At 42.6% G+C, this 21,582-nt stretch overlaps 1 protein-coding gene across 18 annotated transcripts; it reads left to right on the forward strand.

Moving 5' to 3' along the window:
• Positions 1 to 657: 657 nt before the first annotated feature.
• On the forward strand, positions 658 to 20,001 carry PCBP2 (poly(rC) binding protein 2; the record flags this gene model as incomplete). 18 transcript variants are annotated; one of them, XM_084256301.1, is made up of 14 exons in its annotated part: positions 658 to 726; positions 1,269 to 1,292; positions 1,384 to 1,416; positions 1,764 to 1,880; positions 4,469 to 4,600; positions 5,565 to 5,693; positions 6,662 to 6,748; positions 8,580 to 8,672; positions 9,764 to 9,805; positions 11,097 to 11,169; positions 11,679 to 11,717; positions 12,649 to 12,704; positions 13,599 to 13,768; positions 19,965 to 20,001. In XM_084256301.1, 14 exons carry the CDS (start codon positions 658 to 660, stop codon positions 19,999 to 20,001), a joined length of 1,101 nt encoding a protein of 366 aa, XP_084112427.1. The 18 variants fall into 18 exon arrangements, with proteins under 18 accessions (XP_084112427.1, XP_084112428.1, XP_084112429.1 ...); XM_084256302.1 differs by having other exon boundaries at positions 12,652 to 12,704; XM_084256303.1 differs by having other exon boundaries at positions 6,674 to 6,748.
• Between the last annotated feature and the right edge of the window lie 1,581 nt (positions 20,002 to 21,582).

A 21,582-nucleotide genomic window follows, 5' to 3' on the forward strand; every position in this document is an offset into this window, starting at 1 on the left:
GTATTGAGTCATTGCCTAACGGGGAATGTGGAACCCAAGTCTGCATAGAAGGCATTTCACATAATATATTTTTGAGTGAGATTGTTGATTTAAATCCTTTTGCAAAATTATTCGGTGCCATCTATCAACATTTGAAATTTTGGTGTGATACAGCTTACTTTATTAGAAATTATCGGAAAGGAAATTTACGTGTTTTCTCAACCTGAGCTGCTACCTAACTGACCTCACTGTAGTTGATTTGAGTTTCGCCTCCTGATTTCCAGGTGTTCATCCTGTTGAAGCATATTCTGCTGAAGGACAATTGATGCACTTTCAACGGTTCCTTAAAATCATTGTCAGTTGAAAGAATCATCCTGAGAGTCAGCGAAACCCTACCATTAATCAGAGCAGACTGGAAAGTCTTCCATATTCTGTAACAGAACCTGAGCTGTAAATGGTGTTTAATGCACTTTTGCTGGATGTGTACAAACCTGCCAACTAACAGGCTGTCATTTAAGGAAAGGAGTCAGAAAACATTGATAATGGTGGAAATAACCGGGATATACTACTCCTATTCCTGATTTTGGTTGTGTTTGCATTTCAGTTTTTGGCTTTCACCCCCACCAGTGACCAAAGACTTGACCACTCAAAGTCCAGCTCCCCAGAACACTGCTCAACATGGACACCGGTGTGATTGAAGGTGGATTAAATGTCACTCTCACCATCCGGCTACTTATGCATGGAAAGGTATGCACCAGCTTGGGAAATTGGGTCATAGTAACTGCTAGGGGAGAGGCCAGGAAGAGAAGGCGTGTATCTTGGAGGAGCTCATCAGATTAGCACTGTGGGGTGTTTGGCTTGAGCGTTCTCCTCTAGCACATGGAAAAGTAGTGGGAAAATAGACAGACTTTATTAATTAGGACCTTCCACTGAGCAGGAAGGGCTTAACTGGAGGCTAGAACCAGACTCATTCTTGGATGATAAGATTTTTCTCATAGGGGTTGTTACAACTTATAATGGATGGGTTTCCTCTACCCAGACAATTTAGGGAAAAGCTCCAGGGAGATGGTATATTTGAGATTTTAAGTAGTGATTTATATAAAGTACAAAGAGTATTTCATCACTCCGTCACTTATATTTTAAGCAAAGAAAAGAATAAACAAACATATCCACTCCCCTTTCTAATAAGTCTTAGTTTATCAGTTGCTTTGGGCAGTTAAGAATTCCTTTTCATGATGATGGAACACTTTGAATTACTCCTTATTTGACACTGGTTTTCTCCATTGCAGGAAGTTGGCAGTATCATCGGAAAGGTAAGATGGTTTCACTTCAACCTTAATTACTGTCTAGTTACTTTGGGTTGAAATAGCAGTTGGCGCTAACTCTTGGCTTTTCCTCTTACAGAAAGGAGAATCAGTTAAGAAGATGCGAGAAGAGGTGAGTTATGGGGACCTGGGTACAGTTGCCTTTGAAAGTTAAAGACCTTTAAAACACCCACATATTTTGTTAAAGGAGAGATTGGGGGTGGGGCATCTAGGTAGGTGAGTAGGAGAAGCTGGTATTTATCTGTCTTGATTATTTGTTTATGACAAATAATGTGTTGGGACTACCGGGAGCTTCTGTAGTCTGAGAACAATCATGGAGCAATGTTTGAAATGATGCTGACATTAGTTTGTTGGCAGTGCCTTGCACATCTTATTTAGATAGCGCAGTATATTCTACACAATATGTGTATGCTAAGATATTTTTGCCAACTTAATCTATTTTGGCTCTTTTTTATTCAGAGTGGTGCACGTATCAACATCTCAGAAGGAAATTGTCCTGAGAGAATTATCACTTTGGCTGGACCTACTAATGCCATCTTCAAAGCCTTTGCTATGATCATTGACAAACTGGAAGAGGTTTGTTGTTTACCCTAACTTATTTCTTCCTTGTACGTCTTTAAGTGCCTCTAGATAGCTTAGTAGTTTTTCTAAGAGCTTTTTAAATTCAAGGAGAGCATGGACCATAAGACTCTATAAATGGGTTCTTTGTTTCCTTTCAGCATCCCCCAAGTTTGATCACTTATAGTTTAAAATGAGTCACTTGAGTCATTAAAAATAAAAGGTATGACACTTAACTGAGAATAAATATAAAACATTTGTGTGAGAACCCAGTATCTTTTGTTTTCATTTCAACCAACAGTTTTTGAAGGTATGCCACCATTGTGTTGGTAAACTTTGTCCCCTAGTCCATACTTAGTGAGTTGTTATTATTGTTAAAGATTTGTTTTACTTATTTGTGCATGTAAGAACTGGGGTGTAGGCCAGAGATGCAGGGCATGACAGGATTCACCAGAGACAGAGTGAGGAACAAAACAGGCAGATGTGCTGAAATACACTGCTGAGGGGAGCAGCGGACAAGACAGGAGAGGTCTGCTGCACCATGTGGGTAGTTCCCTGGTCGGAGATCGAACTCATGTTGCAGTGGCTGGCAGTAGCTTGAAAGAGCTGAGACTTAACCTCTTACGCCACCAGAGAGGCCCCCATACTTGAGTGAATTAAATGTGTTTCTGCTAAGGGCCAGGATAAACACTTAAGACACTATAAGTATATATATCTTGCAGCACTATATACAGTTATTGAAAAATCTGGTAACGCTACTTGTGCTTTACTTTAGTGTTCTACTGAGGAAAAGAATGTCTTATAGGTCCTCAGAAGCAGTTATCAGTGACAATGTTACGTAAATTAAAAGAATGGGAGGAGGGGAAAATGCAGTCATTAAAAAAAGGTTTTTTTAACTACTTAAAAAGATCAGAAAACAGCCAGTGCCCGAAGTCCTGCCTGTAGACCCTCCCTCTTCCTGCAGTACTGCTGTTAATCTTGGACTTGGCCACCACAAGCATAGGAGAGTTGGTGGTGGCTTTTTTTTTAAGATTTATTTATGCATACAAGAACTGGGGTACAGGCCAGAGGTGGGGGGCAGGTGAGAGGATTCACCAGACAGTGGGGAGCAGAAAAGGCAGATCTGAAATACACTGCTGAGGGGAGCAGCGGGTGAGGCAGGAGAGGTCTTCTGCACCATGTGGGTAGCTCCCAGGCTGGGGATCGAACTGGTGCTGCAGTGGCTGTGGCTAGCTTCATAGGGTGCGTCTTTACCCCTTGCTCCGCCAGGGAGGCCCTGGTGGTGGCTTCTTGCTAGGGGGGTGGATATTTAATGGTGTAACTGTCCAAAATCAGAAATGTTACCTTTTGATCAGCAAGACCTTGTTAATCCAGAGCTTGTGACTTAAAAAACATTGTAGAAAATCCTACAGTAATTTTTTAGCCAAGTAAGAAACATATCCTTGAGTTTGGGGTTTATGTTTAAGTAGTTGTCAGGTCTGCATACTTACCGCATAGGGATTAGGCCAAGAAATGGTTTGAAGCTACTTTGTTCTCAGAAGAAAAAATTTTACTAGGTTGAACCATGGCAGTTGGGTGGAACATATTGTTAGGGAAGAGACTGTGGGCTTTGGAGCCAGTGCCATCTCTTCGTTTTAAATCTACAAACTTCAGAATTTGATTAAGGCAATTTCACTATCCGTACAGTGGTGGTCATGCTAATAAAATTATAGACGGAAGTACATAATCGTTCTAGTTTTTTATTTTTTTTTAAAGATTTATTTATGTACTAGAACTGGAGTACAAGCCAGAGGTGCTAGGGGTGAGAGGATTCACCAGAGACAGAGTGGGGAGCAGAACAGGCAGATTGACTGAAATACACTGCTGAGGGGAGCAGCAGGTGAGACAGGAGAGGTCTACTGCGCCATGCAAGTAGCTCCCGGGCCGGCTGGGGATTGAACCGGTGCTGCAGAAGCTGTGGATAGCTTCATGGTGCTGGGCTTAACCCCTTGCACCATCAGGGAGGCCCCATAATCCTCCTAGTTTTTAAAAAACTGGTTATTGGAATTTGGGATTGCCTTATTTTGTGCTTTTCTCTTTTTTGGGGGGGGTGCTTTTCTCTTAAATGTAGTTCATTTAATTTTTTTTTAAAAAATACTTATTTATTGTATTTATTTATACAAGCACTGGGTACAGTCAGAAGCGCGGGAGGGTGAGAGAATTCACCAGAGCCAGAGCGGGGAGCAGAGCAGGCAGAAGGACCGAAGTACACTGCTGATGGGAGCAGCGGGCGGCAGGAGAGGTCTCTGCGCGCCATGTGGGACCCTCCTCCAGTGGCCGGGGAGCAGCCGGGGATCGAACTGGCGCTGCATAGGCTGCGGGCAGCTTCGCAACCCAGTGCTCAACCGCTGCGCCACCGGGGAGGCCCTGTAGTTCATTTAATTTTGACTTTAATGTTCTCTGTGAATAGTAAACTTAATTTCCAAAATGAAGGAAAATGTATTTAGTGCTTATTTTGAGGAAGTTTGTAGATGTTTTCCTTTTCAGAAATAGATGTTTTATGGGGGGATTATTTGTGGTGGTGGAATACTGTGGATCATGATATAATGTTGTCCCTTGTTTTCTAGGATATTAGCAGCTCTATGACCAATAGCACAGCTGCCAGTAGACCCCCAGTCACCCTGAGGCTGGTGGTCCCTGCTAGTCAGTGTGGCTCTCTCATTGGAAAAGGTGGTTGCAAGATCAAGGAAATAAGAGAGGTTTGTTCACTTTTGTGTTCCTTTGTTAACTGTTAGTGTGGCTAGGAAAAGTTAGCTTTTGAGGTGAAGATTTTTTATTAAAGTAACAGTCGTAGAAGATTAGAATTTGTGCTGGGAAGAAAGTGTTGCCATTAACAGTTTTCAATTTTTTTTACAATTTATATGTATAAACAATCAGGTCATGAAAAAGTTGAATTTCCAGGTACTGTGTTTGACCTGTTTGCATTTTTTATTAATCTGGCAAATTTTCCATGTGATCACATAATTCTCTTTCATATCTGGAGATACTACAATTTGATACAGTAATAAGTATTCTTTCACAAAGTGCCTGAAACACAGGAGCTGAATGGCAGAGTATATTGGGATGTGGTTGTAACCTTGTTCCCTTTTAAATTGTGGGAGTTAAATTGAATTATGGAACTCACTTGTACTTGGAGTTACTAAATTGGATGTTTTAATGAAAACTTGAATGACAATTCAAGGGGAACACTTGTCGTACATGCCAGAAGAGCAGGGGTTTTGGTTTTGTTCCTTGGTGTATTCCAAGGCACCTGGAATGGCTCCTGGTACTTAGAATGGACCTACATAAATATTTGTTCAGTAAGAGAATCAAAGTGGGTGATATTTGTGGAGAATTTCCTTGATGGCCCAAAAAGCTATCATTAGCTAAGAGGAAGCTGTCTAGAAGGACCTTTTTCTTGACAGCAGGTTAAATTTAGGCTGTTATTCAGCCTTATTCTTGGCTTTCAGAGTCTTAATTTATTTTTAACTGTGTTTAAACAGTCCTATGTGGAATTAAGGGAACAGTGGGAAGGGAGGGTAAGATGGGAGATTGGGTTAAGTGTCTGCTGAACTTTACACTCTGAAATTGCTGGGAAGAATTGAAAGACTACGAGGTGATTTTCTCTGATTTTTGTTTTGCCCCTCCTTTTTTTTTTTTTTTTTTTTTTTTTTTTAATCCCAGAGTACAGGGGCTCAGGTCCAGGTGGCAGGGGATATGCTCCCCAATTCAACTGAGCGGGCCATCACTATTGCTGGCATTCCGCAATCCATCATTGAGTGTGTGAAACAGATCTGCGTGGTCATGTTGGAGGTAAGCCCTCAGGCTCATGCTGAGAATGGGGGGAGGGTGATTCCAGGGAGACAGACTGCTCTATATTTAGTAGGACTAGAATTAGGTGAAGCTGTTAGAAACCTTCACTGGGGGTGGGGAAGGGTTCCCTGAGTTCATACTTTCCTTTCCCCAACTTTGACTTTTCTTGTAGTCTGAGCAAAAATAGAAACAGCTAAGCAGCAGTGATCTTTGGTTTACAGCAATTGTTAGCAGGGTTGGTAGGGGGAAAGAGTCACCACTTCGACCGAGGGAACAAAGGATGTGTTGGGCTTCCTGAGATGCTGTTAAGTTGCCTTTTCGATTACAGTGTTTTGGCTACATGCAACTTCGACAGTGTTATTTTCAAAAAGGTAGTTAGAAAAAAATATCCATGTGGCGTTTTCTGCGCAATGTATGAGGTACTGGTGTATGCTACTCAATTAAACAGGGATACCCAAAATTAAGAGAAAGTAAGAAAGGTCCCGTATTGGTGAGAAAGGAAAGCAGAATTTTCAATTAGAGTTAGGAAGTTATCAGTTAAGCAACTGTATTACTTCTGAACATTGTGTATTATCCTAGACATAACAATGGTGCTTTTATTTATTTTGGCTTTGTTTCCTCTTCAGGCCAAAGTGTAAGAGCCTAAAAATTACCCGCTAAAACATACATGTGTACGAAGAGTTTTCATGTTTGTTAGATTTATTTGAAAGCATGGAGATAATGCCTAAATTATTACAGGGGAATCTGCCTTGATGAGCATTAGTGTGAGCTGTGTAGTCCACGGACCATCTTACTGCTTTAAAGGCAAATAACTGCAGATGATTTGAGATTAGATCTAGCCAGAGACGACGTTGGTAGGTGAGGGGATGGAAATGATACAGTTTTTAATTTAACTGACCTGTGTGAGCTTACGCCACACAGCTGAAGCAGCTTTGAAACCTTATCTCTTTTTGTTTTTTTCCCCTCTGACTCTCTCCCAGTCCCCTCCGAAGGGCGTGACCATCCCGTACCGGCCCAAGCCGTCCAGTTCCCCGGTCATCTTTGCAGGTGGTCAGGTAAGAAAATCTTACTGATGGGCTAGCGTGAACGAGGATTATCTTTGAAATGTCAACTTTGCCAGCAACACACCAGGCCACCCTGCATGCTTGCTGAAACCTGTACTCTGCCCATAGTCTGATCTGCTTTTAGTTCCTTTTTTTTTTTTTTTTCGTATTAGAGAAAGCTATGAATGCCAAGCCTTTATTTAATTTTTATCAGGCAATGGAAGTTTTGTAGGCACTCAGAGGAGGTAATTTAAGGTGGATTGGATTGGAAGAAAGGGTTAAATTTCCTTGATGTCACTACTTCTTTCCCTAACCCCACCCCATCCATGCTTTTTTTTTTATGTTTGGGATGTTCTTTAGAGGTTTGAATAATGGTAGCTAAGAATTAGACCTCTGAAGGAGATTCTGGATGGTGGTCTCAAAATTGGGGAGGTGTCCTGAACTTGAGTGTCCTACAAACTTCCCTTTCCCCCCACCTCACCTCCCCTATTCCCACCCCTTCACTCCACTCCCAAACTCCAGTGTGTTCCCCTCAGGCTCTCAACCTTATGAACACTGGTTGAACCCACATTGCATCACTGAAATCAGACATGGCGTGAGGGTTCAGTATGCAAGACTAGAGGAGGCTGTGGTGCTGTGACCTTTGGTGTTATAGTAAGAACACCAAAGCACTTCCTTAGCCTCTCTCTCCTCCTTCACCATCTAAAACTCTTGGTCCTTGGCACGTGGTTTATTGTGAAGTCAGCTTTATATGATGAGCACGGATCAGCACCGTAGTAGTTTTTGCTTTGTTGGTTAATATTTGAGAAGTAGGTAGGTCAGTGTTTAAAATACTGTGGTGTTCAGGTTGTAACAGTATAAGCTTCATGTTGTTAACTGCCAAAGCAAGTGCATTCATTGCTCAAAATGCCTTTTCCCCACTTTGGGCTGGCCTGTTAGAACTGTGTTATTCAACAGATTTCACCTTGTATTTGAACTGGGAATCATAAGCTTGGAAGTTGATCTCATTCGTTCTGTTGAGTTGGCATAAAACTGAATAAGTTTTGGGGGATTTAGTTTGTTGTAGGAGCTGAAGTTAGTTATGTCACAGTGTTATCTTTAGACAGTTTAGCGCTTGGCTTTTGGTGTTGCTAAGTCTGTATAAACTGGTTTGGTTAAGGGGCACGGAGTCGGTCTAGATAGGAAGGATAAGCAATGGCCCAGAGTCAGGGTAGCAAGGGGGGTTTAGCTGTAGTTTTCCTTTTTCCTGGGGAACTTCAGGTTCCTGCTCTTGTGGATTCTTCCACTCCTGTCTGGGATTATAGAGAGTCCCATGCTGTCATGACAGCGATTCTCTCTAAAATTCTCCCTTTTATTTTCCTCCCTTCCCCACCTCTCCTTTCATGCCTTCCCTCCCTCCCTTACCTTTATTCAGTTGACCACCCTCTAAAAGCTTGTAACTTCTTCCATGAGTGGCCCTATCATGAATTATTCCTCCTGGGCCTTTTTAAAAGGACAAGTTTGTGTGATGTGTCCGTAGATGGACCTATGTCTTTTGTTTCTTGTAACAAAGTGGGCTCTATAGGGGTTCAACTTAATCGCACACTGATCAGGAGCTGCCATCAGCTCTGTTGCCCTACCCCTTCATTCTTACTGAAAATAGCCCAATTGTGCAGTGCGAAATCTGCCACTAGGTAACTTTTTTTTTTTTAATTCACTGATTGCAGCTCGTTTCAAATTGTGTTGTGAGCTCCTTTTTAAAGGAAGAGAAAAAATTAAACAACTTTTTTTGTGTGAATTTCATGCTGGTGACAAGGTGCCGGATTGACAGCCCTGGAGACTGAAATCCTCTATTTATCCACAGGACAGGTACAGCACAGGCAGCGACAGTGCGAGCTTTCCCCACACCACCCCGTCCATGTGCCTCAACCCTGACCTGGAGGGACCACCTCTAGAGGTGAGAGGGGATGTTCAGTCTCCAAGGCTCACTCAATCCTTCCGCCTCAGCCGAGACTGCCAACACGCGGGGGGCCAGTGGCGCTGGTGATTTTTGTGCTGTGGACACCACCTGTCCACGGGGACCTGGACTGACCCCCCCCACCTCATTTCACACAGGCCGCGTAGCCCACCAGATGGTAACACCAACTTTTTTTTTTCTTTTTTTTTTTTCTTTTTTTTTTGTTTTTGTTTTTTGTTCAACCCCTCTTCCCCATTTCCCCACTCCTCCCCATTTTCACCTTCCCACCCCCACCTGGGTGCACTTTTGGGGGTACTGGCCACTGATGTGAGAAGCTTCACATCCTGTTAACCAGCCGCTCCATCCTTCCCTCCCTGTTCCTCCTCGTCCCCACCCCATTGCCCCGCAGACCCAGCTCCCTTCCGGGAGGTTATGGCGTGGGGGGAGGAGGGCGTAGCGGGAGCTGCAAGTACCGTCTATGGAGGGGAGGTGGGCGAAGGCAGGACTCAGAACATGTGTGTCTGTGCGCGCGCTCGCGCGCGCGTGTTCATTCCTCTGGTCAGCTCCCTAGTGCTAGGGGTCCAGTCAGTGTCAGCGCACTGAAGGTCTTCAGGGAGACGTAGAGAAAGATAAGATAGGGGAAGGGAATGTTTCAAAAACATGCCATGTAGGTACGGATGCAAATCATTCACTTCGTCGTGATTTGGTAGAAAGGTTGGGGTGGTAGAGGGAAGAGACCATTTTCCTTCTAGGCTCTCTTGTACACAAGGAGAAAGGAGGACTTGGTCAATTTGAGGCATTGCTTGATCCTACTTCCCACGTTTTAAGAAACAGATGTGTATTTTGCCTTTGATTATAGTGAACGTGGCTCCCTTTATAGGTTTCCTGGAATAAGTCGTCATACTTAGAGTTCAAAGAAGGCCAACTCAGGTCTGACTGTATTTGTGAGATACTATCTTTTCCCTCAATCCCTGGCCTCCCTATTCTCTAGTTCAACTCTGGCTTCCTGGCTAGTTAAAATCTGTCTTTCCCCCCACTGGGTGGCTGTCCGTGATTGGTTTTTAATAGGAACTGTTTTCCTCCTTTTGTAGGCCTATACCATTCAAGGACAGTATGCCATTCCACAGCCAGATGTAAGTTTTGTTTTCACTTCTTGTTTTGAAAAGCTCCCTCTCCCATCCAAAATTGTCTCACTCGTTTCTCCCACATAGACAGAAGTGAGTTGGGTCTTAAACTTCTGCGTTACTGTGTTGTTTTCCTCACAAGGTGAACCCTATATTTTAGTCCTTAAATAGTCTAAGCAAGACATAGTGGCACCTTGTTTATACTTTTGACATTTAATCCCTGGAAATCATAATCTGACAGATTGTATTCTACCTTCGCCCATGTTCCAGATTGTTCCATCTAAAAGATAAATGTTCTATGGTGTATATGTATATATATATATATATATATATATATATATATATATATATAATATTTCAAAATTTGTTATTCCAGGGCGCAGTTTAAATTGACAGTGGACTGTGTATCTTTGCATGGATTCTTTCCATGGGGGGGGGGGGGAGTGGGAGATTGGGTTTTACCCTTGGGTACTCTGCAGTCTGAGGTGACAATTTAAAAAGCATCTGGAGGGGTGGGAAAGGGTTTTATTTATACAGGGAGGGATAGGAAGCTCAGCATTTAGCGGTTCAACGCAGTAAAACCTTCCCTGCCATTGAAAAGTGTTGGTGTTAACACTTTTGTTTAAAGCATTTCTTTCTGCACTTTTCCTCTATCCTTACTAACCCTTTCAGGTGCTGAGTATTAGACTTGGGAAGTTGAGATTAGCTCTTGCTTAGTGGTAGACCCCAGAAGGGCAAGTAGGCTTTTGAAGAGGGATTGTTGCACAACAGCCAGCATAATTTAATAGATGAAGAAAAGGGGTGTAGAAATTGGGGGTGTTGAGGGCTAAACTCAGTTTGGTTTTATCTTAATCTCTTCTCCTTGCAGTCTCCCTGCCCCCTCATCTCCTTCCCTCCTCCCAGTACTGAAAGAACCCTGCATGGTGTGTGTTCCCTAGCACCACTGCACAGTTTGTTTACTTAGCCTGTCTGTGCTTGTCCCTGGGGCAACTGTTGCAATGGCTGCAAACACCTTCATTAAATAGCCCACAAGGGGATGGTCAGGCGGGTGCTGCTGCTTTTCTCTTCACATATTCAGGATGCATTCTTTCTCTTCATCTGACAACCTTTCTATTTCTAACCCTTAACCTTCATATTCTACCCATCCCCAGGATTGTGCAGAGAGCCCCCTTCGTACTCTGTTGTAGTTTGAATAGGAGAGTCAACTGTGGGAATCAGGAGCTCTGCATTTTCAGTTTTGAATGTACTTGAGCCCTGACTCGTATTCTTCTAATGCCAAACTCCTGTTTGTTTCCTGCAGTTGACCAAGCTGCACCAGTTGGCAATGCAACAGTCTCATTTCCCCATGACGCATGGCAACACCGGATTCAGTGGTATGGACACCTCCATGTTTGTTTCTGTAAGGTGTAGTGCAAGACAAGAGGCCAGCCCCCAAGGTCTCAGTTTGACAGCTGTTTAAAACAAAACTTACCCAGCATCCTGCTGGCTTAAACTTGCCTGTTTTCTATGGCTAAACCGAAGGAGGTAAAGTGTTTGTTAACGTGGTTTTCATTTGGGGTGAGTTATTCTGAAGAAAAAAAAAAAGGCCCTTGGAAGGTTTGGGGTGAGGTCTGGGGATGCTTGTCAGGCAAAGGGTAGGCTGATATTTCTTCTTACTCATCCTCACTGCTGCCCTTTTGATCTGATCAGCACCCCCTTTCTCTCCACCACCCATTCACAGACCTGGGTAGAGACAATCCATTTGTGCCAAATTGTGTAGTGTAATTTTTATTTGTTTTTGTTTTGTTTTGGTTTTTTGGGCTTTTTTTTCTGTATAAGGAATAACTTGTCCGATAGGGCTAGGATGAGACCACCAAACTCATTTTCACTTGTATCTTAACAGGCATTGAATCCAGCTCTCCAGAGGTGAAAGGCTATTGGGGTAATGATTAAAAAAAAAAAATCTGTAGTATTCTACTGTTATATTAATAAATTGGTGGGAGTCTTGTTTCACTGCCCATGAACCATACCATCAACATGCACATGGCAGAAAGATGCTGAGAGAGCAAAGGGGTGGGCCTGGTGCCCCTTTGAGGGCCCCTTGATGGATCTGGCCAACCCCCTTCTAAAAATGTTGAGTTTAGTAGCTGCAGTTGAGAGCCAGGACTAGCTTTGAGAGTTAGCCAGCTCGACCTGGTTAGGCCAGGTGTCATCATAGACGGGTATGGGTGTTTGCTGATCAGATTTTTTTTTTTCCTTTTTCTTTGAAAATAAAAACCAGGACAAATTATTGAGCAAAAGACAGGGAATAAAGCTGGAGAAATAAACTCCCCTCACCTGCCATTTTATTCTCTGACCTTCAAGAATAGGTGTTAGGATGGGGAGGGGGAGGAGTGTTAATCTGATACAAGTATATTTAAAGCATCTGTGCATGTGTGCCAAAAGTCTATGGTACCCAGTAACAGGCATGATATTGGCACTGGTGCTAGTGAGCATCAGGTGAGGTGAAATTGGAACACAACAGCAGGAAATCCCAAGCAGAAAAGGGGTAGAAATACAGAGGATTTGGTTAGATTTTGGTCCTGTTTGAGGATTCCACATTCCCTTGCCCCTTCCATTCCCTTACACCCTAATAGGCTGGGCTTTGCAGGAAATGGCATGAAATCAGCTCTTCTGAGTGTACAGAAGAACCTTTCCAGCATTATTTCTACACCCCTCTCCCCTCTTTCCACCTTGGAGGCTTCCAAGTTAGTGGTGAATCCCAACAGCCAATGCTGGGTTTCCAGTTTTGTTTCCTTCTGTTAAGTTAATATGCAATCAGTGGAGATTGGTATGCTGTGTGTTGAACTTTCTTGCTCTCTTCTGTCTTTTAGCAGGTTTGGATGCATCTGCTCAGACTACTTCTCATGAACTCACCATTCCAAACGATGTAAGTGTGCTTAGTTGGCTTGCATGGGGTGAAAATAAGAATATTAAGGATAGAGATCTCTTGAGTAGTTTTGTGCTGCTCTTAGGCTGCTGTAGGGAAAAGAAAATGGGTATTTTTAGATACAAATTAAAAATGTAGTATCTAAAAAGTACATGGGGTCTGAATAAAAACTGATGGAGAAAACTTTTAAAACTAATTTGCTGGGGTAGCAGGAGGCAGGATGAACTTCTGTGTCTCAAAAGTTCTTGTGGAATCCAAAGTCTTAATCCTTACGGCAGTGGTCATTAGATGGTAGTCTGTGCTGTCCAGCATGGTAGACATTAACCATGTGTGACTACTTAAACCAATGATAATGAAGTTAATTTGTCAGTCACATTAGCCACACTTCAAACATTTAATGATCATGTTATTAGCATGTAGAATATTGGGCAGTGCAAATGTAGACTGATTTATTGCTTCTTAAGCAAAAGCTTAAGAAATTGGAATTTCTGTCATTATAGTAAAGTGTTAGTCATGGCAGGCTCAGTTTATGCAACTCTGTTGCCAAGAACCAAAGGTATTTTTAACTTTATCTCTAACCATTTTAAGTAGGTTTTTTATTATCTTGACTCTGCTTTATCTCATCTTTGGAGTTAATACTCTGAGGAAATTCTCCTGGGAGTCTGCTCAGAGTTGAATGGCCAGCGGTAGTGGTCAGAAAAGAATGGGGCAAGAGTTGACATAATCTGACTCAGGTTTTTCAGTCAGGAGTATGTGAGCGTGTGGAATGTGCATAGTAGTTTCTATTGCCAATTTTTGGACCCAAACTATAGAAAGCTGGGAAGGGGTGGGATAGAATTTTCATGCCATGCTGTTCTGTAATTTGGTGTGCCTTGTTGTTTTTCTCCCTTTAAGTTGATTGGCTGCATAATCGGGCGTCAAGGCGCCAAAATCAATGAGATCCGTCAGATGTCTGGGGCGCAGATCAAAATTGCGAACCCAGTGGAAGGATCTACTGATAGGCAGGTTACCATCACTGGATCTGCTGCCAGCATTAGCCTGGCTCAATATCTAATCAATGTCAGGTAAGGGTTCCCTCCTCTTATTGGTGATTACCAGTAAAAGTAATATGCGTGTCGGGGTAAGCGCTGATATATTAGTAAACGTGAGTTTGTTTCAGGGGTGGGGATGAGATAGATGGTTGGGGATTGCAAGAAAGGGAGGGGTTAACTGTAGCCCTTACTTCTTCCTTCCATAGTATAGCTGAGAAATTAACCAGATGGTAATATTTTTGCATGGGGTGGTGGGGGTGGTGGGGGGAGAATAGAATGTTTGCTTTTGACATAATGTGATTTGGGGATTGGAAAGGAAGGAATGTATCTTCACTTGTAGGGCAGTGCTCTGGCTTAGAGCTCCCATACATACGTAGAACCAAATATATTGGGTTGTCAGAAAAGTCATGATGTATTTTTCCTGTTTTTCAAGCAAAAAAATGTGTCATGGCTTTCCTGACAACCCAGTCAGTAGTGGTCTTGCTATACATGTTAATACAAATCAGTATTCTTTATCTGGCTGGGTTTAGGTCATATAGTTCTCACCTTTAATTGAAGTAAGAATAATGACAAGGCAGTTCTTGTGGGTAGCCATTTATTGTGAAAACATCCATTTTCTTCAAATGGCAAATGTGTTCCATTGTTCAAAGCTTGTAGGAAAGAGGAGGCACAAGTATCGGAAAATGCCTAGTGTGTTTTCTTTCTTTGCCCCGCCATCACATCCTTCGGTAACTTCCTGAGGTTTTAAGAATTTCTCTATCCCAGCTTAATTAATGTTACCATTCCCACGATTGTAATAGGGTGGGTCACTTTCTAACGGGCATCCTATAAGGCATTTATATTTCTTGCTTTCTCAGCGCATGTGGTTAAGTCACATTCTTTATTGCTAATATTTTAAGCCAGTGTTAGTCTATTTCCAAAGGGCCTTAGCTGTCTTATGTAGATACTAGCCAAGTCATCATTTACTTATGTCATACTGTCTGGTTTCTCTTGTGGATAGAAATTTCGGTTTTTTGGATCTACGGAAAGGGAAAGGAATTCATAGGTATCATAAGTATGATGTCTCTGTTGTGCTCATGCTGACTGTTTATATTATGGTCTTACATCCTGATTAAGAACTGTAAGTTCTGCAATAGAAGTTCTGATTTTTGTCTTAAGTCTTGCATGTCTTGAGGTATCTAGTTTATGTAGAAAAGACTTTGCTCTGTTTAGATCTGCTTTTCTCCCTTGGAATAAGAGGTTAGTAGCTACAAAGCACATCTGGTTTTTAATGTTCACAATGGAATGGTGGTAACCTTTGCACAGAGACTGTTTATCTTTGTGTTTCTTATTGGGGGAGGGGTGTTAAAATTTCAAGAATCATCTTCTTGGAAGCTGGAAATTGTGTTTTTCTCCTTGAATACCCTTGCCCTGAGTATTGTCAGAGCGTGTAAATGGGGCCTGCTCACCCGGTCCCTTTATTTAGGTCCGTGGCAGGCACCTTAGTTTTCCTGATTGAGTCACTCTTTCCAGGGTCATCCTTATTGAATGATTGGCTATTCAGGATCATCCTGTTGAGTAAAACCGTCCACGCTAGGGATTTGGGTCAAAATTTCATTTAATACCAAAGCAAGGACCGTGCATGAATAAAGCTTCCTCTTCGTTTTGTCACCTAGGCCTAGCTTGAGTGCAGAAGGCAAACTGATGTTATTAATACTAGGTAAGAAGGATTTCTGTCTTTCTGTTGTAGCTGATTTTGGCAGTCTGAATCTTTATGGATTGCAGATGTCCTGAGATAATAGGTAAACAACACGGAACCTCCTACCGTTGTGGGCTAGGTGGTTCAGACATTCTTCAGTGAGCGGTTCTGACTTAGACACATGCAGACATGAGGAGCTGCAAGTTACTGCTGTTATTTGCAACTTATTTTAGAAGTGGTAATTTCACTCTCTTAAACATGGTTGTTTCTCTGCAGTGCTTGATTTTCTCTTTTCCAGCTTCCTAAGGTCTGTTATAGAAGGAAGGTCAGTCAAAAACAAAGAACTTACTATTCTCACTGCCACCTTTCCTTTCACCAGACACGAAACTTCCCTAGTTCTTATCTACATTTCTGTTCTCAGCATTTTTCTTTGAAGTGAGTGACCTACTTTGGTCTTTTGCCTCTTTCCATCTTAATATATTGGTTAGTTTGTTCTGGAGAAGGAAGTAAGCTGAGCAAAATGTCTTTTTAATTCTGTGATTAACATTCCAAAGTTTCACAAGTGACTTGTGAGTAAAACATTTCTCCTTATTTGGAAATTGATGAATACTCTTCCTAGCTACCTGAAATCATTCCTCATTTCTGGGCTGGATCCGTGTGTGAGCTATACATATGGAAGCTTGTGCTCTGAAATGTCTTTCCTCAGTCTATCAGCTTTTTCTTCGTAACAGTGTGAGGTAGTGCTGTGGAATGGAATCTGGCAGAGCCTACATTTATGGAGGGTGGGACACAGACCAGAGAGAGAGACACATTATCACTAGTTGGTATTAGATCTTCCTAATTGCAACCAGAGGCACTTACTGAGAACTGAAGCGGTTTTGTCCTGTACTTTTTCCCTTTTGTGGTCTTCCCGTCCACCCACCCTTTTTTTTTTTGTTCCTTTTTTCCTCTGTTACAGTTTAGAAAACGCTAAACCCTCCTCCCAGGCAGCCTCCGTCACGATCCCTGATCACCTCAGCATCAACCTCTCTCAACCCTCCACCCCTTCTTCTTCTTCTTCCTCCTCCACCACCACCCCCTCGCTCGCCACAGCGGGGACCTCCGACGCACCCTCCAGCCTCCCCAACCCTCTTCCGACCGCCCCTTGTGTCTCCAGTCTGCTTGGCATGAAACCCATCCCTCTCCTGGCTCTAAATGTTGTGTCTGCTGCTAAGGGTACCGGGGCTTCAGCTGCCACCACCACCACCTCTGCCGTGCCATGTGTAACTAACAAACTGAAAGGCGAGAAACAAAGATTCTCTCCCTACTGATTGCGTATCTTGAGGCACTCACTCAAGTATTTCTTGGTTCATTTTGTTTTCCTTTGTTAACATTGGTGAGAACCAACAATTGTGAGCTTGTGACCATTTCCTTTTTACTATTTTGGGGGATAACAGGGTGGGGGTGGGGTCAATGGTAAACCCGTGTTTAGGTTTAGGCCATTTCAGCAGAGTGCCTGTTCAGAGTCTGGCCTGTTGAATTCTTTATCTAGAGCCGCAGTTCTTGCTCTTCTTCCTCGTTGTTACTTTTTTGTAGCTTTATTCTGCCTTGCAATATAAAAATGTGTTAGGCGCTGTGTTAATGAATAAAAGCTTCTTCGTTAACTTTTTCTTAATTATTTAATGGTTATCAGCAGGCCTTCTTGGCCAGATTTGTGTTTCTAGCTGTAATAAAGTTGCCACAGTAAGAACCTTAGTTGACTGTGTGCTGTGGAGGGTGAAAGGGTGGGAACTTGTGATTTGTGGCTGTTCGACTAGGAAGTCTGTAAAACTGATGCGGGCGTTTTTGTACCGATTAATTTTGTTGTCCTTGGTCATTATTCCCCACAAAGGGAGATGGGCCTCTGGCCTGCTAAATTCTGACTGAGGGGTGTGCGGAATCGGCAAGAAGCTTCTTTAGTGTGAACAACAGTTTCTGATTTCTCAGATCCCTTACCTTGTCCGCAGCCGCAGGGAACAAGGCTCTCCATCCGAGGCTTGTTTCCTCTGGAGAGTGGTTGCTCTGAAGATCTTTTAATAGGGCGTGTACACACAGAAATTACTTCTTTCCCAAACTGGAGGAATGAGGTGGGAAAGTCTAATAAAGTTTTCTAGCTTCTGTCTGCGTTCCTCTGCATTAGCATGCCCTCTCTCTGGGACACTGCGCAATCTGTGACACCCAAGTGTGACAAAGAATTCTGTCCATCCCATACTGACCCATATAACTTGACCGAGTAAGTCCCTTGACCTTTCTGGGCCCTGCCATTCGGTCCTCACCCACCCTGTCATGGGAAGAGCATTTTAAACTTGGATTTGGAAGGAAACCTTTATAATAAACTAAATCGTAAAGCCACTCATTCATTAGTTTTAGTTTAAAAAGAACTTCAATTTGCAGATCACATGAATGACTAGTCAGGACTGACAAGTTGTGCTTTAGTTATACTCAAGTGTACTTAATATCCCCGAACTCTTACTCCTTTTTCCTTAGCTCAAGATCTCTCAGTTCTCTCTCCACAAGAGTAAAAATGCTTTAGCTGTAATGACAGAGGCTGCTGCGAGTGTTTTAGTTAGGCGGAGTGCATAGTACCAGATTAATGAAAGTGTAGTGTTCTCACTAGGCCATTGGGGAACAAGTGTAGAGTCTTTTTTTTCTTGATAACCTTTTCCCATATCCCTTTGGGGTTTTTGTGTGTGTGGATGTGCACGCATGCATGCATGCACGCACGTACACGCACATGTTAATTGCTCATAAGTATTGAAGTATATATTATGATGTTGTGGCCCTTAATCCCAGACTGGGCCTATGAATTAGTGTTACTGTCTCAAGTCTGACTGAATGGCTAGAGGGGCCACTTGTCATTGTCCACATGGGATTTTTCCTGTTAGTTGCTCCTTTATCATGTTATGTGGTCCAGTCTCCTTTTTAGTAAACTTTCTGTATAGTTAGGACTGACTTAGTCTTGCGGATAACTATCTCCCCCCCGTCCCTCCCCAGCGACCTGGTTTTTATTTTATCTAGTTCTTAATTTGAAGCTTTCTTAACCTAATGAGTACTTCCTAAAGGATTGCTGGGAAGGAGTCCAGATATTTAAGGGGCCCGACTGCCACCAGCAGCTCTAAAGATACCGGTTAGATTTTTAAGAGCTTATAGCTCCCCCGTGTGGTCCTTCTGTCCTATTGTCCTTAATAAAATATTTTTGGTTGGGTTTTCCCTTCTTGCCCCTTCTGCCCTCTTACCCCACCATCAGTCCCTACGTGGGTTCTATAAATTCTGGACAGTTCTTTTTGATACCGCAGTGCTACCAGACCTCCTTACATGAACTTTCTATATTTTAAGGCCCTAGCTCTACGCTGTTTCTGCCAGCGCCGTGAATGTTCAGGTCCCACTGAATTCTTCCATTCAGGGCCCATTGTTCATGTTGCCCTCTATCAGTCTCGATTTTGAAGTTAACAAGATTCTGCACTATTTAAGAACTTCCTCTTCTGGGGTCAAACAAACAAACAAACAAAAAACATTGCACTTGAAAGTCACTGGTTGGAGGACTCATTTTCCTGACCATAGTCCCCCCCCCCCCCCCCCCGTTTTCTGGCTTTGCATTGAAATTGAAAAGGTATCATTCATGCTCTTGGCTTAAAAACAACAGATTATGTCCGTGAACTATGAACGTGTTTATGAAATAACTTGAAACTGAGTCTTCTACATTTATTTCTGTTCAAAATGGAGACTAAGTCTTATGGATAGCTCTTCTCAGTGAAGCGGGCTGAATGCTTAAAATACCTTTCCTTCAAAGCCCCAAATAGATTCTAGAACCTCAAACGCTCTGTTATCTATTATAGTCAGGTATGTTGGAGGGAGGGGCTGGATTAATAATAGATACCAGAGATGGGGGGTTTTTAGTCTTAAAAACTTAGGCCTAAAAACTAGGGTGAGTGAAATTCTTGAGTATAGTTTTTATAATTGTTAGAGCAGTGATTTTTTAACATCCCTTAGCATTTAAAAACGATTGTCTCTTAACAGAGATAGCCTTCAGTTGATAACAGAGACCCAGACTATCGTAGAGGTGTCTGTGGCGCTGTCTTAGCAGTAGCCTCGTGGTGTGATTTTCAGAGGTTTCCCAAACTGCTTTTTCCATCGGTAGCTTGGGAGGAGCTAACATAAGCTCAGAGGTAAAGAAATAATGCTTCTGTGTATGGGGACCCTGTAAGAGGAGACTTCAATGTATGACATTTTCAGGACGTGTTTAATATCTCCCACCGAGATTTCAAGGTATAGTTTGAGACACACACCAATCAGGTCTAAGTAACCAAGGTCCTGTTTCCTTTAGTTCTGAGGTAATTGGCCTGGGGAAACTTGGATTACAGCGGTTAAAGGATCATGCTACTCGTTTAATCCAAGAAATCGTAAAATGTATCCATTGACACCGAGTCACTGATTATATATTCTCCTTCATATTTCACCAGCCTGGTGGAAAGTTTGGAGGTTAGGTGCAGCTGGCCACTCAGAAAACTAATGTTGAGTTCTTTTTTGTTACAGGCTTTCCTCGGAGACGGGTGGCATGGGGAGCAGCTAGAACAATACAGATTCATCCATAATCCCTTTCTGCTGTTCACCACCACTCATGATCCATCTGTGTAGTTTCTGAACAGTCAGCGATTCCAGGTTTTAAATAGTTTGTAAATTTTCAGTTTCTACACACTTTATCATCCACTCATGATTTTTTAATTAAAGCGTTTTAATTCCTTTCTCTGTTCAGCTGTTACTGCTGAGATGCTGAGATCCATATTTAGTTTTATAAGCTTTTCTCTGGTTTTTTGTTTTTTTTTTGGGTTTTGTTGTTTTTTGGCTCATGAATTTTTTTTTTTGTTTGTCATGGAAATGTAAGAGTGGAATATTAATACATTTCAGTTTAGTTCTGTAATGTCAGGAATTTTTCAAAAAAAATTAAAAGATGGACTGGAGCTTTTTCTTTGTGAATAGAAACTGGATGCCACAGTGATTCATGTGGGTTTTATTCCTTTGTCTTGCTGTTACTTTTGCAACTTTTATCCCTCAAAGGACATGGCCCCTGCTTGGGTTTTGAATATAAGCCTTTATTCCAGCTAAGATGTTTTGTTTTACCTCTTCATCTTTTTTTTTTTTTTTTTTTGGTCCCTTGATCCTATTTTCTCTCCTGCCTGTATTACAGTGACCTCTAGTAGCTTTAGCAAGCTCACTGCTGTTGATCGGTGGGCGGCAGGGGACATATATTTTTCTAGAACTCAGTCTTCAGAGGTTAGGCAAACCTTTTCCAGATGGGCTTGGGGCACATGCTTATACATGAAGGTAGTTGAGTGTACATCTGACTGGGGTTCAGGTTGCTGGGGATGTCTCCCCTTTGTCCAAGTTAAAAACTTTATCTTTCCACACAGTAGGAGTTAGGTATTTTAGGATCTTCTACTAAAATACTTTATAAAGATGTACCTGCTTCAGCATATGCCGATAACTTTAGATGATTGGAGGTTTAAGTGATCTTCATTTAGTTAGAAAAGAGTATTTTCCAAAGCCCTTACAGTATTTGGAGCCCAGCGCTCCTTATTCGGCATGTGTGCTATGCCCATCCCTTCACCAAGAAAACCCTCAACAGCTGGGCCTGCATGGAGTGGTTATATTTCAAGATTTTTCATGGGGTTACAACATGACAGTCCCCACCCCAATCAGGCACCAGAGTAAAAGCAGGAACTTCTACCCCAGTTCTTCAGCCTGAGCCATCACACATGCTTTCATAATCTCCTAACCTCCCCTTAGGCCCTAAGCCAGGGCTTGGGCAGAGAAATGGAGCGACAAAGAAATGAGTTACATTGCCACCTGAGAAACCTCAGCAGCGCGGAGGACCCGGCCATAGCCTCCCTCCTCCCAAGTGCAAAATGTGTAAACAGTAAACAAAACAAAAAAGTGCAGTCTAAGTGGCTCCCTTTCCTGCTCCCCCCGGGTTTTGAGGGAAGCGTCTAGAACATAGCCAACCACTCGCTGAACATTATGGGATGAAGCAGGAAGGGGCCAGTTTGCCCTTACCCACAATTCTGGGGCAGTACGTACCCTTCATTTCCACAGCTGCCAGTGTCTAGTTTTATCAGGTGAGTTGATCAGGGGTCGGTCTCCACCGGGCCTAGTT

This window comes from Talpa europaea (assembly GCF_964194135.1).
Source record: "Talpa europaea genome assembly, chromosome: 15".
NCBI lineage: Eukaryota > Metazoa > Chordata > Mammalia > Eulipotyphla > Talpidae > Talpa > Talpa europaea.